Consider the following 19,208-nt stretch of genomic DNA (forward strand, 5'->3'; position numbering starts at 1 on the left):
TTACACTCATTTCTGGATTGTGGGTAGTTCAGGATTGTGTTTGATTTACAGGGGGAGCTCAGCAGTGAGCAGTTTTCTTAGTATGTAAGGTGATATTAGTGTGTTATGATTTGGAGATAGTATGAATGCTTGAAGGGAGTTTTGCAAATAGAGGGTGCTTCATCTCAGACTAGGCTGATGATTAGTTCCTGCCTCCTTCCCTGGGAATGTGGGAGACACTGCTTCAAAGTTCTGGTTCAAACTGGGCACAGCAGTGAGTTACTCTGCTCTTCCCAGCTGACTCTGCTAACCGGTGGACTGCTCTTTCGGAGTGGAGTATATATAGGAGATTGAATCTACGGACAAGAAAAGTAAAGAACTTAATCCCTATAAATGTTAAGGATTTTTTTTGCAATGAATTACTGCTTGATTTAAAATAAGAACTTTTAAGCTTCCCCTTCCCACACAATTTGCTGGATTGTTGGGCTCTTCTGGTCTCTTTATTCATCTATTTCCTTTTCTATATCATCTCTCAGCCATAGAATCTGTTCCAGGGAAAAAAAAGTATTTTCCATTTTTCTTTATCAAAACCAGTCAATTTGCAAGAAAACTTCCGATGAACTGGCATACATAACTGAAGAACTACCTTTTTGAAAAATTCCCAACACTTCTAAATTGTGGGTTAGAAATTCCTCTGGTTTAAGGTCCGATTTAATTTGCTTAGGAGAAAGAAAAAGAACATGTGTTAGAGATGCTAAGGGAGGGGTTTTTTTAACTATTCCAGAATGTTTAACTATATTTTTAAATAAAGACAACTAGAATCATAGATTCATATATTTTGACTGGCCTTCTGTATAACATAGGAAGTAGAAGTGCCAATACAAGTAGTCTTGTGTTACTGAGATTTCAATCCATAGTATGCTGATCAGCTGTCCGTGGTGGGATAGATACCAAGAGTATTAGATCCTTTCCTTGCTCGTTGCTCCCTGCGATCCCTTTGCAGGATTTTTTGAAGTATAGATTTCACTGAGATCCAAATAAAAGTATTTGACTTTTCTCAATATTCTAAATACATATTTATTACATGGCACTCTTTTTCTGTATGATGCTGTACAAGTTACTTCTTTCCTCAGCACTTCAACTCCCTGCCTGTGTAGTATGTATTGCTGCCTAACAGGGTTTTGCAGTGCTAACTCCTGCAACATTTGCAAGCTCTTCATGTTCTGCAGTGATGTCGCTAAATACAGCCACAGATAGATGGATAAGGAACAGATTTAGTGGGGGGGAAAAGGATTTCAGACCCTCCCACTACCACAAAGGCATGCACTGTCAGTCATATGATGATTTTTGTGGCTGCATCCCTGTAGATCTGCCAATCAAGATGGCAGATGTTTTTGTTTGAACATATCCTTCTCCAACACTGGGTCTTGCTCCCTGCTGTCTCTGTCTCTTATGTTACCCACTCCTGGACTCATGATGCTTGATTCCATACTAGGTCACATTTAAGTGCTCTGTGGCAGTTGTACAGGGGCATACAACGTTGGAAGGAGTGCTACTCTTTGGCAAAGAGCACTTTTACATCTGTGAGTGCTTTGTGTTGTCTCCTCTAGAAGAAGTCTACTGTACACGTCACTGCTTGTCCAGGTAAGTCATTCTTGCCTCCAAGAGATCTGCTTCATTAACGTCAGTATTGGAATGTGGATACCTAAAATTTGCACAGACTTTGGGGGTAATTTGAAGAGGGATATTTTTATAGCATAGCAAAAAGTTTGCCATGCTTTCCATCTGTCCACAGAATGTTAAATATAGCTAACATAGGTGCTTGTTCACAGGCTTTAGAAGTGCAACAAGGACTTCCAGCTCCAACAGATGGAGATGGTGGGCAGTCCAACACATTGCTGTTTTTCAATTCTTTTGAAGTGTTGTTAATGTTTCTTTCTGACTGCCTCCCATCTTTTATTCATATGGTACAGTCATTACAAGAGCCTTTAGCTTCATTGTCTCATAAGTTTTTGTTTGTTTCTCCAAGGCAGAATCGTAATTAATATTTGGCACACTGCTATCGTCTTTGACTCATGATTTATTGAAACTGATCAATATTGAAAATGAGTCTGTTAGACTTAGCTCCTTGTGCATACTGTGTGCTCATGTGCAAAGCCCAGTGGGACAGTGGAGTAACTCGGTGTTTTTACTCCCTGACTGTCTGCTCTGCATCCGATTCTTACCAAGTCCAATATCAGTCAATCTGATCAGGTGACCTAAGCATTAATTGGACTGGGTCTGGTAAAAGCTTGCATTGTTTTTCTAAGGGATCTACTATGGGCTAAGCTGTGGATAGCAATTGCAATACATGTACACAACTAAAGTAGTAATGATGTAATTACTTATTTGTTAGTTCCAATTAAGTGCTGTTTACAATAGCTTTGTGTCCATATGATGCTTGCCCTTGACCCAGGCTCTCAGGTTCTCCCACCCAGCTCCTTCCCTTGCTGCTTCTCAGACATCAGTGTGTGTGAAACACTGCTGTATGCCTATTTGCATGCAGTAAAATAACTCCTACCCGTAGCCTCCACAGACTCTTTATTTCAGGAACTAGTACAAAATCTGCCTTCATTATTTAGCTTTGTTTTCAATTCATGTATGCCCCAGTTGATCTTGCTATCTCTTAGTATTTTTATTCTACTTCAGGGAGGACGTGGATGTTCATGAGGGCTCTCCTGATCTTTTTTGTTTCAAATTAATTTTTCTTTCTTTATATTTTTCTCTTCCAGCATTAGTGATCCATTTATTTTCAACTTATGTCATAAAGATCATGCTGTGGGAGACCAAATGTGTTCCCGTTATTCATATAATGATATAAAAGAGATTCATCTGATGCGCTTTCTTCTGCAGGTAAGAACTAACATACTTGGTCATTTGAGGGAAAGCTGCAACAGCAGTAATGACATCTGACTGAAAACTACTTGCACAATTTTTACTAAGACTGCTGAGATTTCTTTGCTTGAGTCCCAAAATGCTTTTACTCCCGTCATTGCTTCATTAGCCTTTCGTAATACAAACTCCTTCCTATATTCACCAGAGTGTTTAAGCACCCTCACTGGAGAGGTTGGCTCATTAGTTGTTAGGCTAACGATGTTCTTCACAGTTTATCTCAATGTTTTTGAAAGTAAGACTTGAAGTCAATTTCCTGTGTTTAGATGGAAGCTCCCAGTAAGTGTCTGACTTTCAGTAATAGTCAGCTCCCACAGACTTCTGTAGTTTTGGACTTCAGTGCATTATGAGTGTGTATAACATGCTCATCCTGGGTCTCTTGGAATAACTTTCAGGTTTTGCATGAGAGTCAATAAATGAATCAAAAGTCGGAGCAGAGGATTTGAATCCTCTGTGCCTTTAGCTGCACTGCTGAGAAACTACACATTACCAGTGGCCTGGTACTCTTTTAGATTTGTCTGGTTTAGATGAGCATGTGATGAGAATCACAGAAGAGTTGTAGCTAGTGCTTCTTGCACCAGAGCCTCTACTTGCTCTAGAGGGTTTTGATACAGTCTAAAGACTAATGCACAGATTTAATTTGACAAAAATATGGAGTTTTGAAGCAGCCATAACTGATTACCTGTTATTTTGGATCCAATTTGGGACAGTTGAGATTCAACAGAGAATTAAAATATTATTCAGAAAACTCAAAACTTGGAGAAAATGGGGTTGATAATTGTCTTATATCATGTAGTATGGCACTCATCCATGTCTCAACCCTGTTTTATTTTATATTTAACTATGCATGCAAAATGGACAATTTTAGTAGATGAGACTTGCTTCAGGGTATAGCATATCTCAGTGGTTAGGTCACTTTCTGAGCATATATAAGAATGTTAAGTCTTGTTTTGAGTAACTGTATGAAGCTTACTTTCTTACATCACTGGTGAGCAACGTGAACAACAGAACTGTCACCTCCTCTTCTGTTTTGTGAATAGTATCAAAGTTGCCAGTGGGATCTTGCTGCCTTCTCATGTATTCACATGTCTGTGTATGCATGTATTTTTTTAAAATGTGAAATGGAAATGTTTTGTGTGTCTCAAAGTGAGAAACTGAGATGTGTTAAAAACAGTCTTTGAATGGGAATGGGGTTTGTTGGTGTGAGGAATTTTGTGTGTTTTTCTTTGTTTGTTTTTGATGTTTTGGTGGGGGTTTTTTATGTTTGGTTGGTTGGTTTTGGGTGGGGGCAGGGGGATAGTGTTTATCTTTGCTCAATTAGTGAACTGAAAACTCCGGTATCTGTATCAGGCTCTCAAATTCTTGCACTGGGGCTCCAGTGAAAAAACATTGCAGAAAAAGAAGAAAACTAATTCCCCGTGGAACAGGTGGATCAGCTGTTCAGGCAGCTACTGTGCCTCAGAAAGCTGATAATCTGTTCATGCACGTATCCTGGCTCAGAGCACAGCACAGTGGAACCACACAGCCCGATTTTGTAATGGTGACACTTGAGCAGCCGTGATTTGGAAAGCTGAGCTTCAGAGCAAATGCTGTAAGCTGTTTATTGTCATAGCTGACCTCATATTACCTTTCTGCTTTATACTTCATTTGTGAATCATGGATGAGGCAGTTGCCATTGTGATGTTTTTCTAGGTTTGTATTGCACCTGCCACATTTGGATTGAAACTCATGTCTCGGTTCCTAGACACTACACATTATTTATAGTTTTACTTGGTCGACTTTGCGGAATAAAGGACCACTCACTGAGTAAATAATAGAATTATACGCAAATGCCCAACATAATAATGTGTGGAGACATTGTGAGAAAAAAGGGGATGAAGTTTTCAACTTTAAATGTTTAAAGCTGCAGTGAGAAATGTCATAAACTCCCATTCCTCCTTTGCTGCTTCTAGTCAGGAGAAATTATTTCAGAATTTCTGTTGAGTTCACTATTCATTTAGAAAGCAGTATGGTTGCTTTTTAAAAGAAACTCTTATTTAGCATCCTGTTTTCATGTTATCTTTTTCACCTAATTAGAAGTTAATGCTATTAGTGTTTTGTGAATCACATTGAGATTTCAAGATATAAAAGCTTCAGAAGCAGTAGGAGGAGGTAGATGATGGAACCAATATCTGGAGTTTGGTTTTGCTTCAGAGAAGCATTTGAACTCCTAGTGAACCCCATAGGACCATTCCTACAATTTGAGACACTGGGAATATTAGGCATATTTTGCTACACTTACTCACATTTTATATAAAGTTAAAGCCTTTTTTTATAAAGCCGTGAAATATTGGTCAGACCATGATGGACTCTGCAGTGCTAGGCTTTGCTCTGCAGTGCTTCACACTGTAAATTATTTACCTTTCCAGGAGATTGCCTTGGAAATATTCCTCAAAAATGGTTACTCCAGATTTCTTGTCTTCCATGACAGTGACCGAAATAAGATATTTAAGAGGTAAGCACTACTTCATAATAACATGTGAGCACCCAGATGACATTCCTAGTCTATCACCCCTATTTATCCTTTGCTTCAGATGTCTGTCTTGTGCTGCCCCAAGGGCTTTTTCTTCACTTGCGGCTCCTTGGTCTTTAAAAGGCTATACTTAAGTAAAGCTACGAAATCTTCCTTTTGCTGACCCGTGAATTCTTCAGAGCATTTTACAGCCATTGATTTATCAAGGGAGCTAATGCATGTGTAGGATTCTTCTAGCACCCTGTGGTGCGTTGTATGTCCCTGCATCTCAAGAAACTGCAATTGTAGCTCTGCACAGTTTCTAATGGAGTATTGCTTAAAAAGTCAATGCAGATTTATCTGTTCTTCCTTTCTAAACTGGCTGCATAGTGTGGCTACTTAGGATCACCAGGTTCTGCCCCAGAGCCAGCTGCTATGTTTATCCCTGTCTTTGCTGTCTCTGAGCTCTGACAAACACCTCTTGGGGGAATCTTGCAGAGGCAGTTCCAAGATAAAGTTTTGATTCTCAGTTGCCTGTATTGCCCCTCAGCTGAAGGTCACCTGACCTATGTATTTCGAGGGTTCACTACATCTGACATCATAAACTCCCAGTGAAAGTGAAAATAGAAATGGCTGAGACATGGGTTGGTATTCCTTTTTGCCATTTTTACTAGATAAATGTCTGAGTGGGTTCTCATACTCTGGCTTTAACTTATAGTGCCTTAAAACACCTGATCAGAAATCCATAGCCATATATATCAATTTGAGGCCCTGTTTGGGAAAGAAACTGCTTTTATCCAGCCCATAGGCAACTCTCTAATATTAAATACATGCTTTTACTGTGTCGTCTTGCAGCTTTGTCCTAGATTCGAGTCTCAGTAAAATGATGTGGCGTCCTCCAGGAAGAAAGTTTCTGTCAGGACATGATATACATTATATACATATGTAATGTTTACAGATAGCCATTTAAATAATTATGATGTGACCTTTCATTTCTCCTGTAGATTTTGCTCTTTCCAACCTGCTTTGAAGTCAAAGGGGATAACAGAAGAGTCCCTGAATATAAGGTAAAACATGGGAAACATTGGATAACTGTAGATAACAAGTGCAATTTTGTGAATAAGTTGCACCTGAAAAAAAGAATCTAGAAACTTACCTGTTCGTACTTTCTGTTCTAAAGATTCAAAGGCTTCCCCAGAACTCTGAAAATCATTCTAGTGTACAGCATCCACAGTATGATGACATGAAGAATGTGTTGAGTACCTGAATGTGCATAGTTGATTAATAATTATTATCTCCTTAATATGACTTATTGGTAGACTCTACACAGATGGTTAATGTGGGAAAGAGACAGTCAGTGAGGTGAGGTTAGAGCTAATCCATAATGCTTCTGCATAATGGCCTCTTTATTGTGTGGTTAGGGCAGACAGCAATAGATGCACACATGGATGTTTTAGCATGTTACAGTAGCTGTGCACTGGAGATTCCAACTGTTGTCCCTCAGATTTACTACTATGGGAAAAGAAATGTTTTCCCCTAGTGGGAGGTGATTGAGAGCATGTTCCATGCTGACCTTGAGTTACTTGCATACCTGTAACTCTTCTCAATTTGGGTATGCAAGGAACACAACCCTAAGTGCCTAATTGGTCTCCTCTGAAATGATTGCCTGGAAACTGGAATACTGTTGAGACCTGAGGGGCAGATAGCCCCTATGAGTTCTTGTGGCCTGTGTCAGCTGTACTCCTTTTTAATGTGCACTCTTCCTGTTGTAGACCATTAACCGTCTTGTAAGTGAACATTTCCGTCCCTGAGTACCAGCCATCAGCTTGCAAAAAGTATCAGTTTAGTGTGCAACCAGCTCTGGCTAGAGCCTAATCTATGCCAGTGGTAATGGTTGGCTCTATGGAGCATGATGTGTGTTCTGTGTGGAGAAACCAATAACTCACCCTAGCATTTCCTTTCCCTCTGCTTGCTGGGTACTCAACAGGTGGATATGTCTTGACATAAGATGCATTATGGCTACAGGAACTTAGGGCTTTAGCTGGGCTTATGATTATTGTGAGAAACACTTCACTCATGTTTGACCTTGGAGATTGAAGCAGGCTGTATGTCTAGGTCTAAAGTAGCCTGTCCTGAATCCCATAATGCTCTGCCTTTTTTTAAATTTTTTATTCCATTGGCTGAGAGAGGACCCTGCACACCTTAATCACTCTGAGAATGTAACAGGCTTTTGGCATAGCTTTATTGGCCCATGTTACAGCATGAGCTCAAATAAAATAAACATAAAATGGTCCCAGAAAAGTGGTGCTTAAGTGCAAAGTTAGAGAAAATGACCCCAGTGGGCATGCTTCCCTTTACTAAGCTCCAGTCTGGGAACATAAAGACTGAGGACTTCAATTTACTTTTTCCTCTTTTGAATAGTGGAGCTGCTTCTGAATTAGAAAAATGCAAGAGCAGCACAAGGGGTTTTTTCCGTATCTAGGGGGAAACGCCCATCTTCCATAGCATCCCGACTTTTCCTGCCCTACCTGGGACAGGGAGGCAGGACACACTAAGCTGTTTGATCAGACAGATTATTTATAATTGCACAGCTGAAAGAAGAAATTACTAGTTTGGTGTATCATATGACATTGAGGTAGTAGCATTTCTGGGAAACCCCATATCAGTTTTTCCACCTAGTCCATAGGAATAATGCATAGGAGTTGTGACTCACAGGCTCTACTGTAGCCATTTAAAAAATGATACTGGACAACTGAGTGCTTTGCCCCTGGCACTTTATTTTTCATTTAAATATACTTAAATATTTGCTGTCACCATATGTTACTACAGCCACAGCCATCATGTCTTCTCACATCATGCTTGGCTACTTTTATAATCTGCTTATTGCTTGTACCTGTATATTGCTGTTTGCAGGCTGTCAGCACTCTCTGCCCTAGGGATGTGATTTGAGCAAGTGAATGTATGCGCTCAGGTGCACATGTGAACAGAAAGCTCACCAGACCTGATTTCATCAATTTACCGGCTGATTCTTAGATCATGAAAGAGGGTGACTTTTTTAGTAACTGCCTAAGTGATATGCCCAGGATATATAAAAAGAGCAATCTTTTCCCTACCCCTTCTCCCTTCTGTACATTCCTTGGAGGGAGACTCAGATGCACATAAAGCACAATGAGTATAGGTAGTGGTGCTGACTGTGTCATGCAAGTTAGAGATCACTGCACCCAGGTATAGCACCCAAAATCCCAGAGAACTTGCTTGTGCAGAGTGTGGTCCCTCGATGGCAAACAAGATCACTGGTTGTTTAGCTCTAAACATTGTGTTTGCACTGCTTAGTTACTTGTGAGCATAACATTTGTGTCTGCTGCCTCTGCTGAACTGGAATGAGCTTATGGTTGCTACACTGATAGTGCCTGTCTGAGGTTCTCTGAGGGGCTGGTGGCAGCCACCCACAGCAGAAGGTTCCCAGGCCTGTTCTTTTTCCTCCAAATGGGGCTAGTTTGACTGTGTCTCATCCTATGAAAATAAACAGGACTAATGTTTGGGGCTTAGTGGTGGGAGTGGAGTTACTAGTAAAACCTATCTTTTTGAAGATTCCTTCACTGGACACATGCACACAAGAAAGAAACAAACATACACCACAAAGCCCACCAAAAAACATGGAGAATGTGTAGGAACAAGACCAGATGGAAATAGTCCTTTCTTTCCCAAATGCACCCTTTCCCAAATATGTGTCTGGTTTAGTTGTTTTGGATTTCGTTTTAGAGACCAAACAGATCTGCCACTTCTAAAATGGAGTAGATATTTAAAAGAGAAGAACTGCAGGAAGGAGGTCAGTGTTTTATTAGCTTGGGCTGGGCTTCATGGGACATGGTCTATTGAATGCCTCAGTAGATTTCAGAGATCTTTGTCTCTTAATCTCCATTCTTCTTGATTATCCTTTGCAGAGGAATTGGGTGTAAGGAGTAAAGGGAAACTCAGCTTCTCTGAGGGGCTGGGTGTCACGTTTGTTAACTTGTTCATGTTGTGTCTCTCATCCTGACATGTCTGCAGGCAGGAATAGCACAGGTCTTTCTCTTGTACTAAGTAAAGTGTTTTTATGCGTTTGATGGAGTCAGCAGGCTCTTCTTCCTTCATTGAATCTAGGAAAGGGTTTCTATTTGCATTCAGTTTCTTGAGGTTGGGGAGGTTTTTCACACTGTTTGGGATGGTGGTCAAGGTGTTGTCAAAGAGACCTAACTCCCTAAGGTCCTTCAGGGCCCCAAGGCTGGTGGGAATACTGTCAAGACAGTTCAAGCCAAGGTTGAGAATACGCAGGTTCTTGAGAAGGTTTAGTGCTTTTGGCAGTTTTTTGGTGGTCAGCTTGTTGTTGCTTATATTCAGGTAGTAAAGGTTCTGAAGTGTACCTATTGCCTCAGGCAGATCCTCAAGCTGATTACTATGCAGGTCCAGCCAGCGCAGTTTCTGGAACTGCTCAATGCTGCTAGGAATCTTTTTTATCATGTTTCTGCTCAAATCAAGTTCATCCACATCATTCAGTTTCAGAATGCACTTGGGGAAGGTGGTGATACCCATCTTGCTTAAGTCAAGACGGCGCCCTCCTTCAGCAGATATCCGAATGGATTTTTTGGCAATTTTCAAGGTGATCTTCTTTCCTTTTGGACCTTTACCCTTGGCCATCCTTTCCACTGAGAGACGGAGACACACACCAGACCCTGTGGATAAAATAAGGGAACTCCAGTAAAGCTGTTGAAAACAGTGTCTGTTACTTCCAAATTCATAACAAAGTAATCACTTAGTTAAAAATGAGCATGTGACCACTGGACTCTTCAGAGGCCTTTTTAAGATCAGGACTTTTCAACTCTGGAACTGCAACTCTGAAAGTTCTTCTTGAGAGTATTTGGGGTAGGTGAAATTCTAATAATTTACAATATTATTTTATTCCGTTGTAACACCTATCTTGCATTACAGAATGAGATTACAAGTGAGAGAAATATGTTGTCTTTCATCCCTAGGTACTGATTTGAGCTTACCATATAATGTAACTGAATGAAGTGTGTTGCTATCCACCAGCCACTTGAGGACCTGAGCAAAATGTATTGCGAGTCTCAATCCAGTTCTTAGGGACTGCACTAAAAGAAGCTATCCAAAACCATGCTTATTCTACCAGACCAACAGTCTGCCATCTTTACAGGCCTGGTATCTTTTGACAGATTGGTTAAACATCTTGTTTAATGGACCTGAGATTTGGGCTCTGGACACTGCTGAAAGATTAAATATTTAAAGCAAATGATTAAAAGTCTTGTTTTAACCAGGATCTTGGGAACATAATGGGCTCCCAGATTTGCTATGACTACTTGCAGTTCACACATCACCTGCAGGGCAGACTGCAACAGGAGATCTGTGTCAGTGCTGCTTACTGACATGTTAAACCACATCTTGCTAAGTGTCTCCCGTGCTTTCAGGCAGACACTACAGATGATCTAACCTTGTCTCTCCATCCATGTTGTGGGTTAGATGAACTCCCACTGTGAATGTGTCCTGCCCTCAAAAAATGCATGTAGGTGTTCTGGTCAGACTTTTGACTCATGCTGATGCTCAGCATGTGCTATGTAGTTCACTGCACTCTCAGTTTTGGTGAACCGTCTCTCTAATCAAAGGTCATCAAATACAGCTGCTAATTATGGCTAGTTACAAAGGAAATAGGCTGATTCCCTGGAAATGGATGACAATATCCCTCTCAGCCATAGCACAGAGAGGAGCATGGGGTACAGCTGACTAATCTCGGGATGGTCAGGGCACTCTGGCATTTAATTGTGAAGAGGCAAATCGTAGCACTGAATTATTGTTTGGGACAAAATATGGATTTGTCTATAAAGAAAGGCTTCATTACAAACCCCTCAGGCTTTTTGGCTACTCATTAATCATGTGCAAATACAAGAAAGGGGAGCTCAGGCTACAACTAAGGCTTTTCAGCTCCTTTTCAGTTACATGCCATAGCAAAAAATAATGCAAAAGCAAGGGGGATGTCTGCCAGTTATCACTTACCCTCCTGGGATCTCTGTAATGAGGCAAATGCTTCAGAAAATCCTGGAAGTAGCATAGTGGGGTCAGTCTTGCCCCAAGGGTACATTCCAAAATTAAGTCTTTGTTATTTTATATAAAAATATTTAATACAGTTACTAATAAATCTTTCTGTGTCTGTCACTCTCATGTTTCCATCTCTCACCAGTACTTAGAGGGCCATATTACCATTACATCTGAAGGCCTCCCCCTCGTTCCTGTATTTAACCTTACAGTGTCCCAATGGTGATATCAATGCTATTCTTTCCATAGTGTAGACTGGTAACTGAAGCAAAGTACTCTACAGTGGAAAATCAAGCACTTTTTCCACCTTTGTTGATATTAGCTTAAATAATTTGCCCAGGAGTGGGTATGAAGTTCTGGAGGTCAAAATGATAGTGTGGGGGTTTTTTAATTACATTTCAGTCATTTTAAGGATTTGATTAAATGTTCTTGTTGGAAATTCTCTGCATGGGAAATGTCCTACTCCTGATAGGGGACATCCTAAGTCCCTTACTGGTGCACAGAGGGTGACAACCATGCTTCAGAAAAAGATCTGCAGGGCAGCTTCCTTGCATTTTTGCAGGATAGAGAGAGACATTCTGCCTCCTGCAGTTGATGTGAACCTGGTGACTTTTGGGTCCAACTTTCTCTTTGTCTGAATTTTGTGTTGGGTGAGTTGACCAAAACATACAGTGCATTTTGATCAGTGAAGTTTTTCAGCCAAGTATGCCTTGAAAAAAAATGAAAGGAGGGCCTCTAGGAAAAAACATATTTTTTTCTAAATTCAAAATTATATCTTTTTAAAATGCTTTTAAAAACATCTTTAAAACTCTCAGAAAGAAAACATGTTGTTCAATTTCTAGTAACTTTTTCCCATTACTTCTCGTTTAAAAAGCAATGGGGAAACATCGATCCAAACCAGTTTCCTTTCTTAAAACCAGCAGCTAACCAACAAGTCAGCCTGTTCGGCCGGGGTCTGTGGGTGCCGGTTCCCAGGGCCGGGGTCCCTCAGTGCTGTGCGGCCCGGAGGGCACTAGAGGGAGCCGGTGTCGAAGGTTGGGCGCTGCAGGCTTGTCGGGAGCCACGGAACAGTTTAACCTTCGGGGTTTGGTACTTCTCTGTCAATAACCCTTGCCAACTTGTTACAAAGTTTGACCCTGGACCTTTCAGGTTTTTAAGAAGTCCAAACAAAAACAGATCAGTGTAATTTTCCTGAAGACAAATCTCTTTGTATAATGCCCACCTGAAGGTAGGGTCAGGTTCCCTTTAGTCAGGTTTTCTTTGAATCCTGCTGTGGACTTCTCACACACACTGATCAGGAAAATGTGAGTCCCTAGGGAGGGCTCATGCTTTCCAAGTGCTATTTCCTTTGTGTTAAAAGTTGGAGCCACGTTTCAAATTTACAAAGGAGTGATTTACAATCCCAAAGATAGGGATTAGCATTAGAGTTCTGCAGAAACACTGCAGTGCAGCAAACAGCTTGAAGGGGATGAATAACTCTCATCTCTGCATGTTTGTAAACTAATTATCAGTGTTACACAGGGCTGTAGCTGGAGATAATGGAGCTTACTTAGTCACGTCTCATTTTCTTTAGCTCTGTATAAGAGGGCTCCAGTTCTGTAGCGACTGATATTAAAAATTCAGGAATAACAGAAGCCCTCCTTGCTGTAGATGTTAATTATGCCTGTTTAGTCTCGTGCTCGCAGTGCTTCTCCTGGGACAGCAGAGGGAGAGGTGCATGTGTTGCCCTGCTACCTAAGAAATGATAGTGATAAGAGGGAACTCTTTACTGATTTTTCTTTAAACCCTCATCCCACTGCTAGATTCACCCTCTGAGTTGCTGGCAGGCCTTTGCCCAAGGGTGGAGGTGCTGCATTCCTATGTGATAAGGTCTAGCTAAAGAGGACCTTGACTAGAAAACTTTCCCTTTTTACCCATACTTGGTAAAATCTTTGGTCTGGAGCTGCCAGACCTTTAGGAGTGTTTCACAGGCCCAGAGCTTTGAGGCTGACTTGATACAGAAATCAATAGAAAATGCGTATCAAGGGCTTCATGCTGTATGTGGTGCATTCTGTTGCTGGGAGCTGAGGGAAGGGAATAGACCTTGAGCATCAAGACTAGGACTGTCAGTGTCTCTCTGAGGCAAGAAAGGATGGGAGATTACTCCTTATCTGCACTTAAGCACTTGTACGGGGCACAGTCATGACCCATTGTGTCTTAAGCCTGCCCCAAGAAAGTGATCTGATCCCAGAGGAATGCATATTTGGACCCTGATGATGTAGTCTCTTCCACCCGAACCTTTCTTCTTCATTTCTCCGTATAGGGCTGGCAGGAGCAGAACACCCAGTGTCACAGGCAGAAAGTGTATTTCAGGACTTCCTTCTCTGTGGTGTTGCCTGTTCTTTTCCTCCTATAGGCTGAAGCTTCCTAATTTGCTGCACCCAACCATCTTGATCCCATCTTGAACTAGTCTGTAAGAAAAGTTTCCTCTGTCTTTCCTCCTGGAAGTCTGCGTATCGCAGAGCAGGCTTGCCAAGTCCACTGGAGCTATGCGTGCCCTGCACCTCTCTGAGGACAGGAGGGCAGTGAGGTGACATGTTGCAATTCACCCATAGAATAGCTCTATGGAAATACTTTCATATACATCTTAAAAACAGTGCTTATATAGTGAATGATTTTGCATCAAGCCAAGCAGTTCTAGTTAGGGAGATTTTTATTTCCCTGCTTACAAGCCTGTTACCACTTCTTTGTTGTTGGATACGACCTGCTGTAGAAGAGAGATATCATAAATACAGTCTCTTGCTAACAGGCAGGTTTAAACTAAATCCTGCCGTGAGCAAATAGATAGAGGTTTCCTTATTCATTTTCTTACTTTTCTAGATCACTTCATATCCCCTGTGCTATCACACAGTGCAAGGTTATTTGTAAAACCAAGGCCCGCCAAGAACAAACAAAAACATTGTTTCATCTTAAGAATTCTGCTAGACTGCCCCCCTTCGTAAGATCTTACCAGCAAGCAGCTAGGAAGACTTAAAAGGCGAGGTACAGATGTCACAAGCTGCTTGTTTTTTTCAGTAATGTGGGATGAGCCTTCACAGTCTGTTACTGTGCAGTTGTCCTCTGTCTACTCTTCTTTGAGTAATGAAATTAGTCTTTCAGTCTGTAAATAAACCTGTGAGCAGGGAGCACAGGACAATTTTCTCTTCACAGTCCAGCAAATTCTGAATTGTACTTCCTTGATGGAAAATGGCAGCCGTTCAAGAAAGTTGTGTATGTGAGTGTGTGGAGGGGGAGGAGGAGTGACAAAAAGGACTTCCCCAGCTCCAGAGTCCCTATTCAATTCTCCTTCCACAGCCTGTGAAACTTTTGTTCCCAAGCAACAGCAGTGCTAGGTCTTTGGAAATCATTAGCATAACATTTGGTTCCAGCATGCAAGTTAAAGCTGGAGGGAAGAGAACTGAACTGGATGCAATGCCTGGAAATGTTAGATTTCAAATTATGCAGAAAGAAAAAGCATCTGGACCTGGTTAGAAGCTGTTCCTCAGCTTCTAATGTTGCCTTAACTGTCCATTTTAGTCATTTGGCTATTTTTTTTTAAATTTGTCTGTAACACTGTGAGATACTTTTATGTGTGTGTTACAACTCGTGACATTTGTGATACCATCCTTAGTATGTGCCAGATCAGATGGATATGAACACAGAAGGGAAGGCTCAGTCAGCAGTGCAGCAGAGAGGATATCAGCTGCAGTTTATATTCATCTATCTGTGACCTCTTGAAAGTGCAATTCGTACAAAAATTTCCCTTTCTAGTATGAGAATTTACTGGAATTTGTCTCTGTGGCTGGGATTACTAAACTCAAACTTCCAGTAACAGTTGGCAATAATTTCAAAATAGTATTTAGGAAAAAAAAAAAGGACATTGGAGGAGAAATAGCTGTGTGTTTTGTGGCAGGTATTGTTCACAGGAGATGCAACACTGAGGTCTCTTTTGCTGATAATGGGTCTGGGATATTATTGTTATAGAGAAGCTGATAACGTTGGTGTGTTTGTCTGATTCCAGGGCTGGAGATTGCATTTTGCTCACCTCAACAAATTAATTACATTTACTTGATGTTTTACTTCTACAACCTGAAGTGTGCTTGAGTGCTGCATTTCTGCAGTGGAAATGTTATCCTTTTGTCTGGTTTAAGCCTGTGAATACACATGCTGCAAACAGTGTTCTGTAAATGAGGGAGATTCCTTTCTTCCTCCCTGGCCCCTTCGAGACATCCTATTTGAGGAGTCTTATTTTAACATTATACTTATTTGTGAATTTTGCATAATATCTCTATTATTTGAGCACAGAGTAAGAACACCCGAAGGTAGACTGGTACAATCAAAAAAGGAGGACTCTGTACCTTTTTTTTCTACAGTAATCTAACCTAACACTTTCTAAGGTTTGAGAGAGAGTTAACTGTTTCACAGGGAAAGCTGACATTACTTTTAACTTCTTTTGTCTTTTAGTAGCAGGACTTGGACCTAGACTGTAGTTTAGCAGGAAGGGAATTTTCCTCACAATATTTTTGGTGATTGCAAAGATTCTTTCAGAAAAGTGATTTTAAGAGAGCCTTGGCACTCTTTTGGCAGACTTTAAAAGTCTGAGGGATGGAAGACAGAAAATGAAAACAGCTTTGTGAAGTCTAAGAGCCTAATTAAGTTTATTGGAATTTTAGTATTAATTTCAGTGGGGAAAAAGTCTTATCCTTTGAGATTATCTCAACTGCAATGAATCTCCAAATGGGTTGAGGTCCACCTGTCTGTAGAAAATGGAGAGCACTGTCTTTCACAAGAGTGAGATCATAGTCTCATGTTAATGGAAGGGGGATTAATAAATAACTTATGGATAGTGTAGGCAAAGGTGGATCATCATTAGTACACATCATGATTAGATTCTGCCATGGCTAGTGCCTTACAAATACCTTATAGATTTAGACATAGATAGATATGTAGGTACTTCTCCTGACTTCACAGAACTTCGCTGCCTCTTGAAGTTTGGTTATTTACATTTATAAAGCACTTCTGTTTCTTTTTAAAACCAGCCTTTGATTATTTGTTTATTAATGCACTTACTAGGGTTGGATAGCTGCAGTTGATCTGCTCTGAGCTGTTGCTGAGCTGGCTGGGGTGGTGTTGGCTGGAGGAGTGCTGACTGATTACCAAGAAGGAGGGAGGAATAGGCTGGAGCTGCCTGTAATGCTATTCATGTTCTGAGCCTCTGTGAGTCAACAAGGGAGAACACAGAATTCCAGATCTCAGGGGACTTGGAGGAAGCATCTTGCCTGGTCCCCTGAGACCCAGAAGGATGACTCTTACAGGGGAGTGACAACATTTAGCCTTGCATATTTTCATGACATGGTGAATCCATCATCCTCTGAGTTATAAGGTGGCTTCCAAAGACAACAGAGAGAAGATTGTTTTGACCCTTGTAGAGTCCTTATTTAGGGCTTGTGACAAGCAGAGCAAGAGTTCCATTAGAGGATCATTGCACCCATAAATCAACATGTATATTTGTGTAACGCATACACAGACTGGCCCAGTTTAGTCCTGTATACAGTATTTTAGTTCCCTTATAATGCTCCCACTTGAAAATGTTGGAGGAGTGATAGATTGAGCAGGTTTGTACATTACGTAATCCTCCGCTTTCTAACTCAGCCATAAACCCAAAATAAACCTGGGCAGTTTTAGTGAGTCTGTCTGCCCCTGTGGAAAGAGAAGAACCTAACCTGATCCCTCTGTGAAAAATGCCCTAATCCAACCACACTTCAAACGATGCTAGGAGTACTGATCCTCTTCCATCCCTTTGAGATACTCTCTCCAAGTTCCAAATATCTGTTGGAGACATTAAAAAAGCCCATGGGGCAAAGCCCTGTGAAATCTACAGATAGTGTGAGAGGGTTGAATTGTAGAGGATAAGTGCTCATGGTATTTTCTTCTACTTTGGAATTCCTACATTCATGAGCTACGTGTCGCTCAAACTGGGGGTGCAAAACTACCATAACTCTAGTCAATGGACTTTCTTCTGATTTACATTGTGTAAATCAGACCATTTTATAATGTATTCATTTTTTTGACAAATAGTGAAGAACCAATTTTCCCATATGCCTGTTTTTTACAAATCTAGCCTCTCATTGTTAGATTTCATATGCTTAGCAGTAAAACTAAACTAAGTTTAGGAGTTGTAGACCATGAGCTGGAACTGGTCCTTGGTTTCATATTTGTCCTTGGAACAAATTATTACTTAGGCTGCACAAAATCCTTCCCTCAGATACACACTTTTCTATGAACAGAGTTCCTAAGCAAGGAATAAAATACTGTGTTGAGAAAACTGTAGTGTTTTTCCTTTATGTGCACTATTAACTGGCCCAGGAGTGAATAGGCAGTAAAATAATGATTCATAATCATGAAAGGTAGTTTACAAGAAATTCATACTGCAAAGATTGCAATACTGCAATATTGCAAATACTGCAAATTCAATGAAAATGTAATGATCATAGAACATTCCGGTGTTTTATTTAGATCTCTGAGGACAGTTTAAGCCCAGCTTTGCGAACTTCTGGTGTGATCCAATGTAGAGCACAAGGTTTAAAATAGCAGCTAGTTATTCCTGTAGCAGTTTTATAACCTATGGCTAAACTGATTTCCTTATGCTTTGGGAAGTCAGGATCCCATTTCTGAGCTGGTACCTTAAGATTAGCTTAAAGTTGTACACTCAAAGGGAAAAACATCTCCTACCACCAGTTATATCATGTGTCAGTAACCCTGTTTACTTTGGCAGATCAAAAGTTTCTTTAATGCAGAATCTGTTACTTTTTGGTCTCTAGGAGCTGACAAGAGGAAGTCCATGACCTTCAAATAGTTACACACATTCTAGCTCAGTGTAGTTGAAATATTACTGTGTTATTTTGCCCAGAACCTTTAACCCTTTCACATTTTCAAGTGAATTCCCCTGTTTAGAATCTTCCTTGAGCTGTTTTGTTTTTTGTCTAAAGTTTCAGTAAAAAGTTGCATTTTGAGAACAAAGTAGAAAAACTGTATTTACTCTATTGCATTAAAAAAAATTATAAAAATGGCAAGCCACTTTTTAAGGACTACATTAGTTTCAAAGTGCTTTATGTAAAAAGAAAATCTGTGATATGGCGACTGAGACACCTCTGGTTTCTAGGTAGTATTTTCAGAATGCTTCAGAAAAGCATGAGCCTTTGAGAATAAGGCTTAAGAATAGAAACAGACAGTCTTAATGATACCTGCCACTAGCAGTCCTGCTCTACGGTGGGATGAGACCGGGAGCACAGACTAATCAGCAGTGTGGCTTGGCTTGGAACAGCTGAGGAGGTTGCTGTCCCCAGCTGTCCATCTGCCTCTGCTGCCAGAGCATCTTCTCTGCCTCCGAGTCAGCTTCTGAATTCTTGCAGTTTACCATGTGGCATCCCCATCACAGTTTGCAGCAATATCTTAAGGCAAACACAACCCATCCTTAGCACCACCACCATACTTCCTTCTTTTTTCTTTATTAAAAATCACACTTTACATGGCACTTCTTTCAGGACCAGACTGGCAATTATCTTAGGGCAAGTCAGCATGTCATAGGGAGAGTGACTGGCGGTGATAAACTCATCAGCCATCTGAAGATAGGCCACCCCGGCTCATGAGACAGACCCTTCCTTCCTAATGAAAGCAGTAGTGAAATTTGTATTGTGCAGCACTA

At 40.8% G+C, this 19,208-nt stretch overlaps 2 protein-coding genes across 2 annotated transcripts in view; one reads left to right on the forward strand and one right to left on the reverse strand.

Moving 5' to 3' along the window:
• The window catches only part of WDFY4 (WDFY family member 4), a 148,688-nt gene that overhangs the window by 86,334 nt on the left and 43,146 nt on the right, over nt 1–19,208 (forward strand). The window contains exons 43-46 of the mRNA XM_065638992.1: nt 1,475–1,623; nt 2,751–2,871; nt 5,319–5,404; nt 6,406–6,468. Of these exons, the coding sequence (XP_065495064.1) occupies nt 1,475–1,623; nt 2,751–2,871; nt 5,319–5,404; nt 6,406–6,468 (419 nt within the window). The remainder of the gene's footprint in view (nt 1–1,474; nt 1,624–2,750; nt 2,872–5,318; nt 5,405–6,405; nt 6,469–19,208) is intronic.
• LRRC18 (leucine rich repeat containing 18) lies at nt 9,296–10,078 on the reverse strand. Its single transcript, XM_065638994.1, has one exon. It carries the CDS (start codon nt 10,076–10,078, stop codon nt 9,296–9,298), a length of 783 nt encoding a protein of 260 aa, XP_065495066.1.

Source organism: Caloenas nicobarica, chromosome 7 (genome assembly GCF_036013445.1).
Source record: "Caloenas nicobarica isolate bCalNic1 chromosome 7, bCalNic1.hap1, whole genome shotgun sequence".
Taxonomy (NCBI): domain Eukaryota; kingdom Metazoa; phylum Chordata; class Aves; order Columbiformes; family Columbidae; genus Caloenas; species Caloenas nicobarica.

What these genes read in the sequence shown, in the direction of transcription:
- LRRC18 (XM_065638994.1), bottom strand. Translation starts at nt 10,078, where the DNA reads ATGGCCAAGGGTAAAGGTCCAAAAGGAAAGAAGATCACCTTGAAAATT.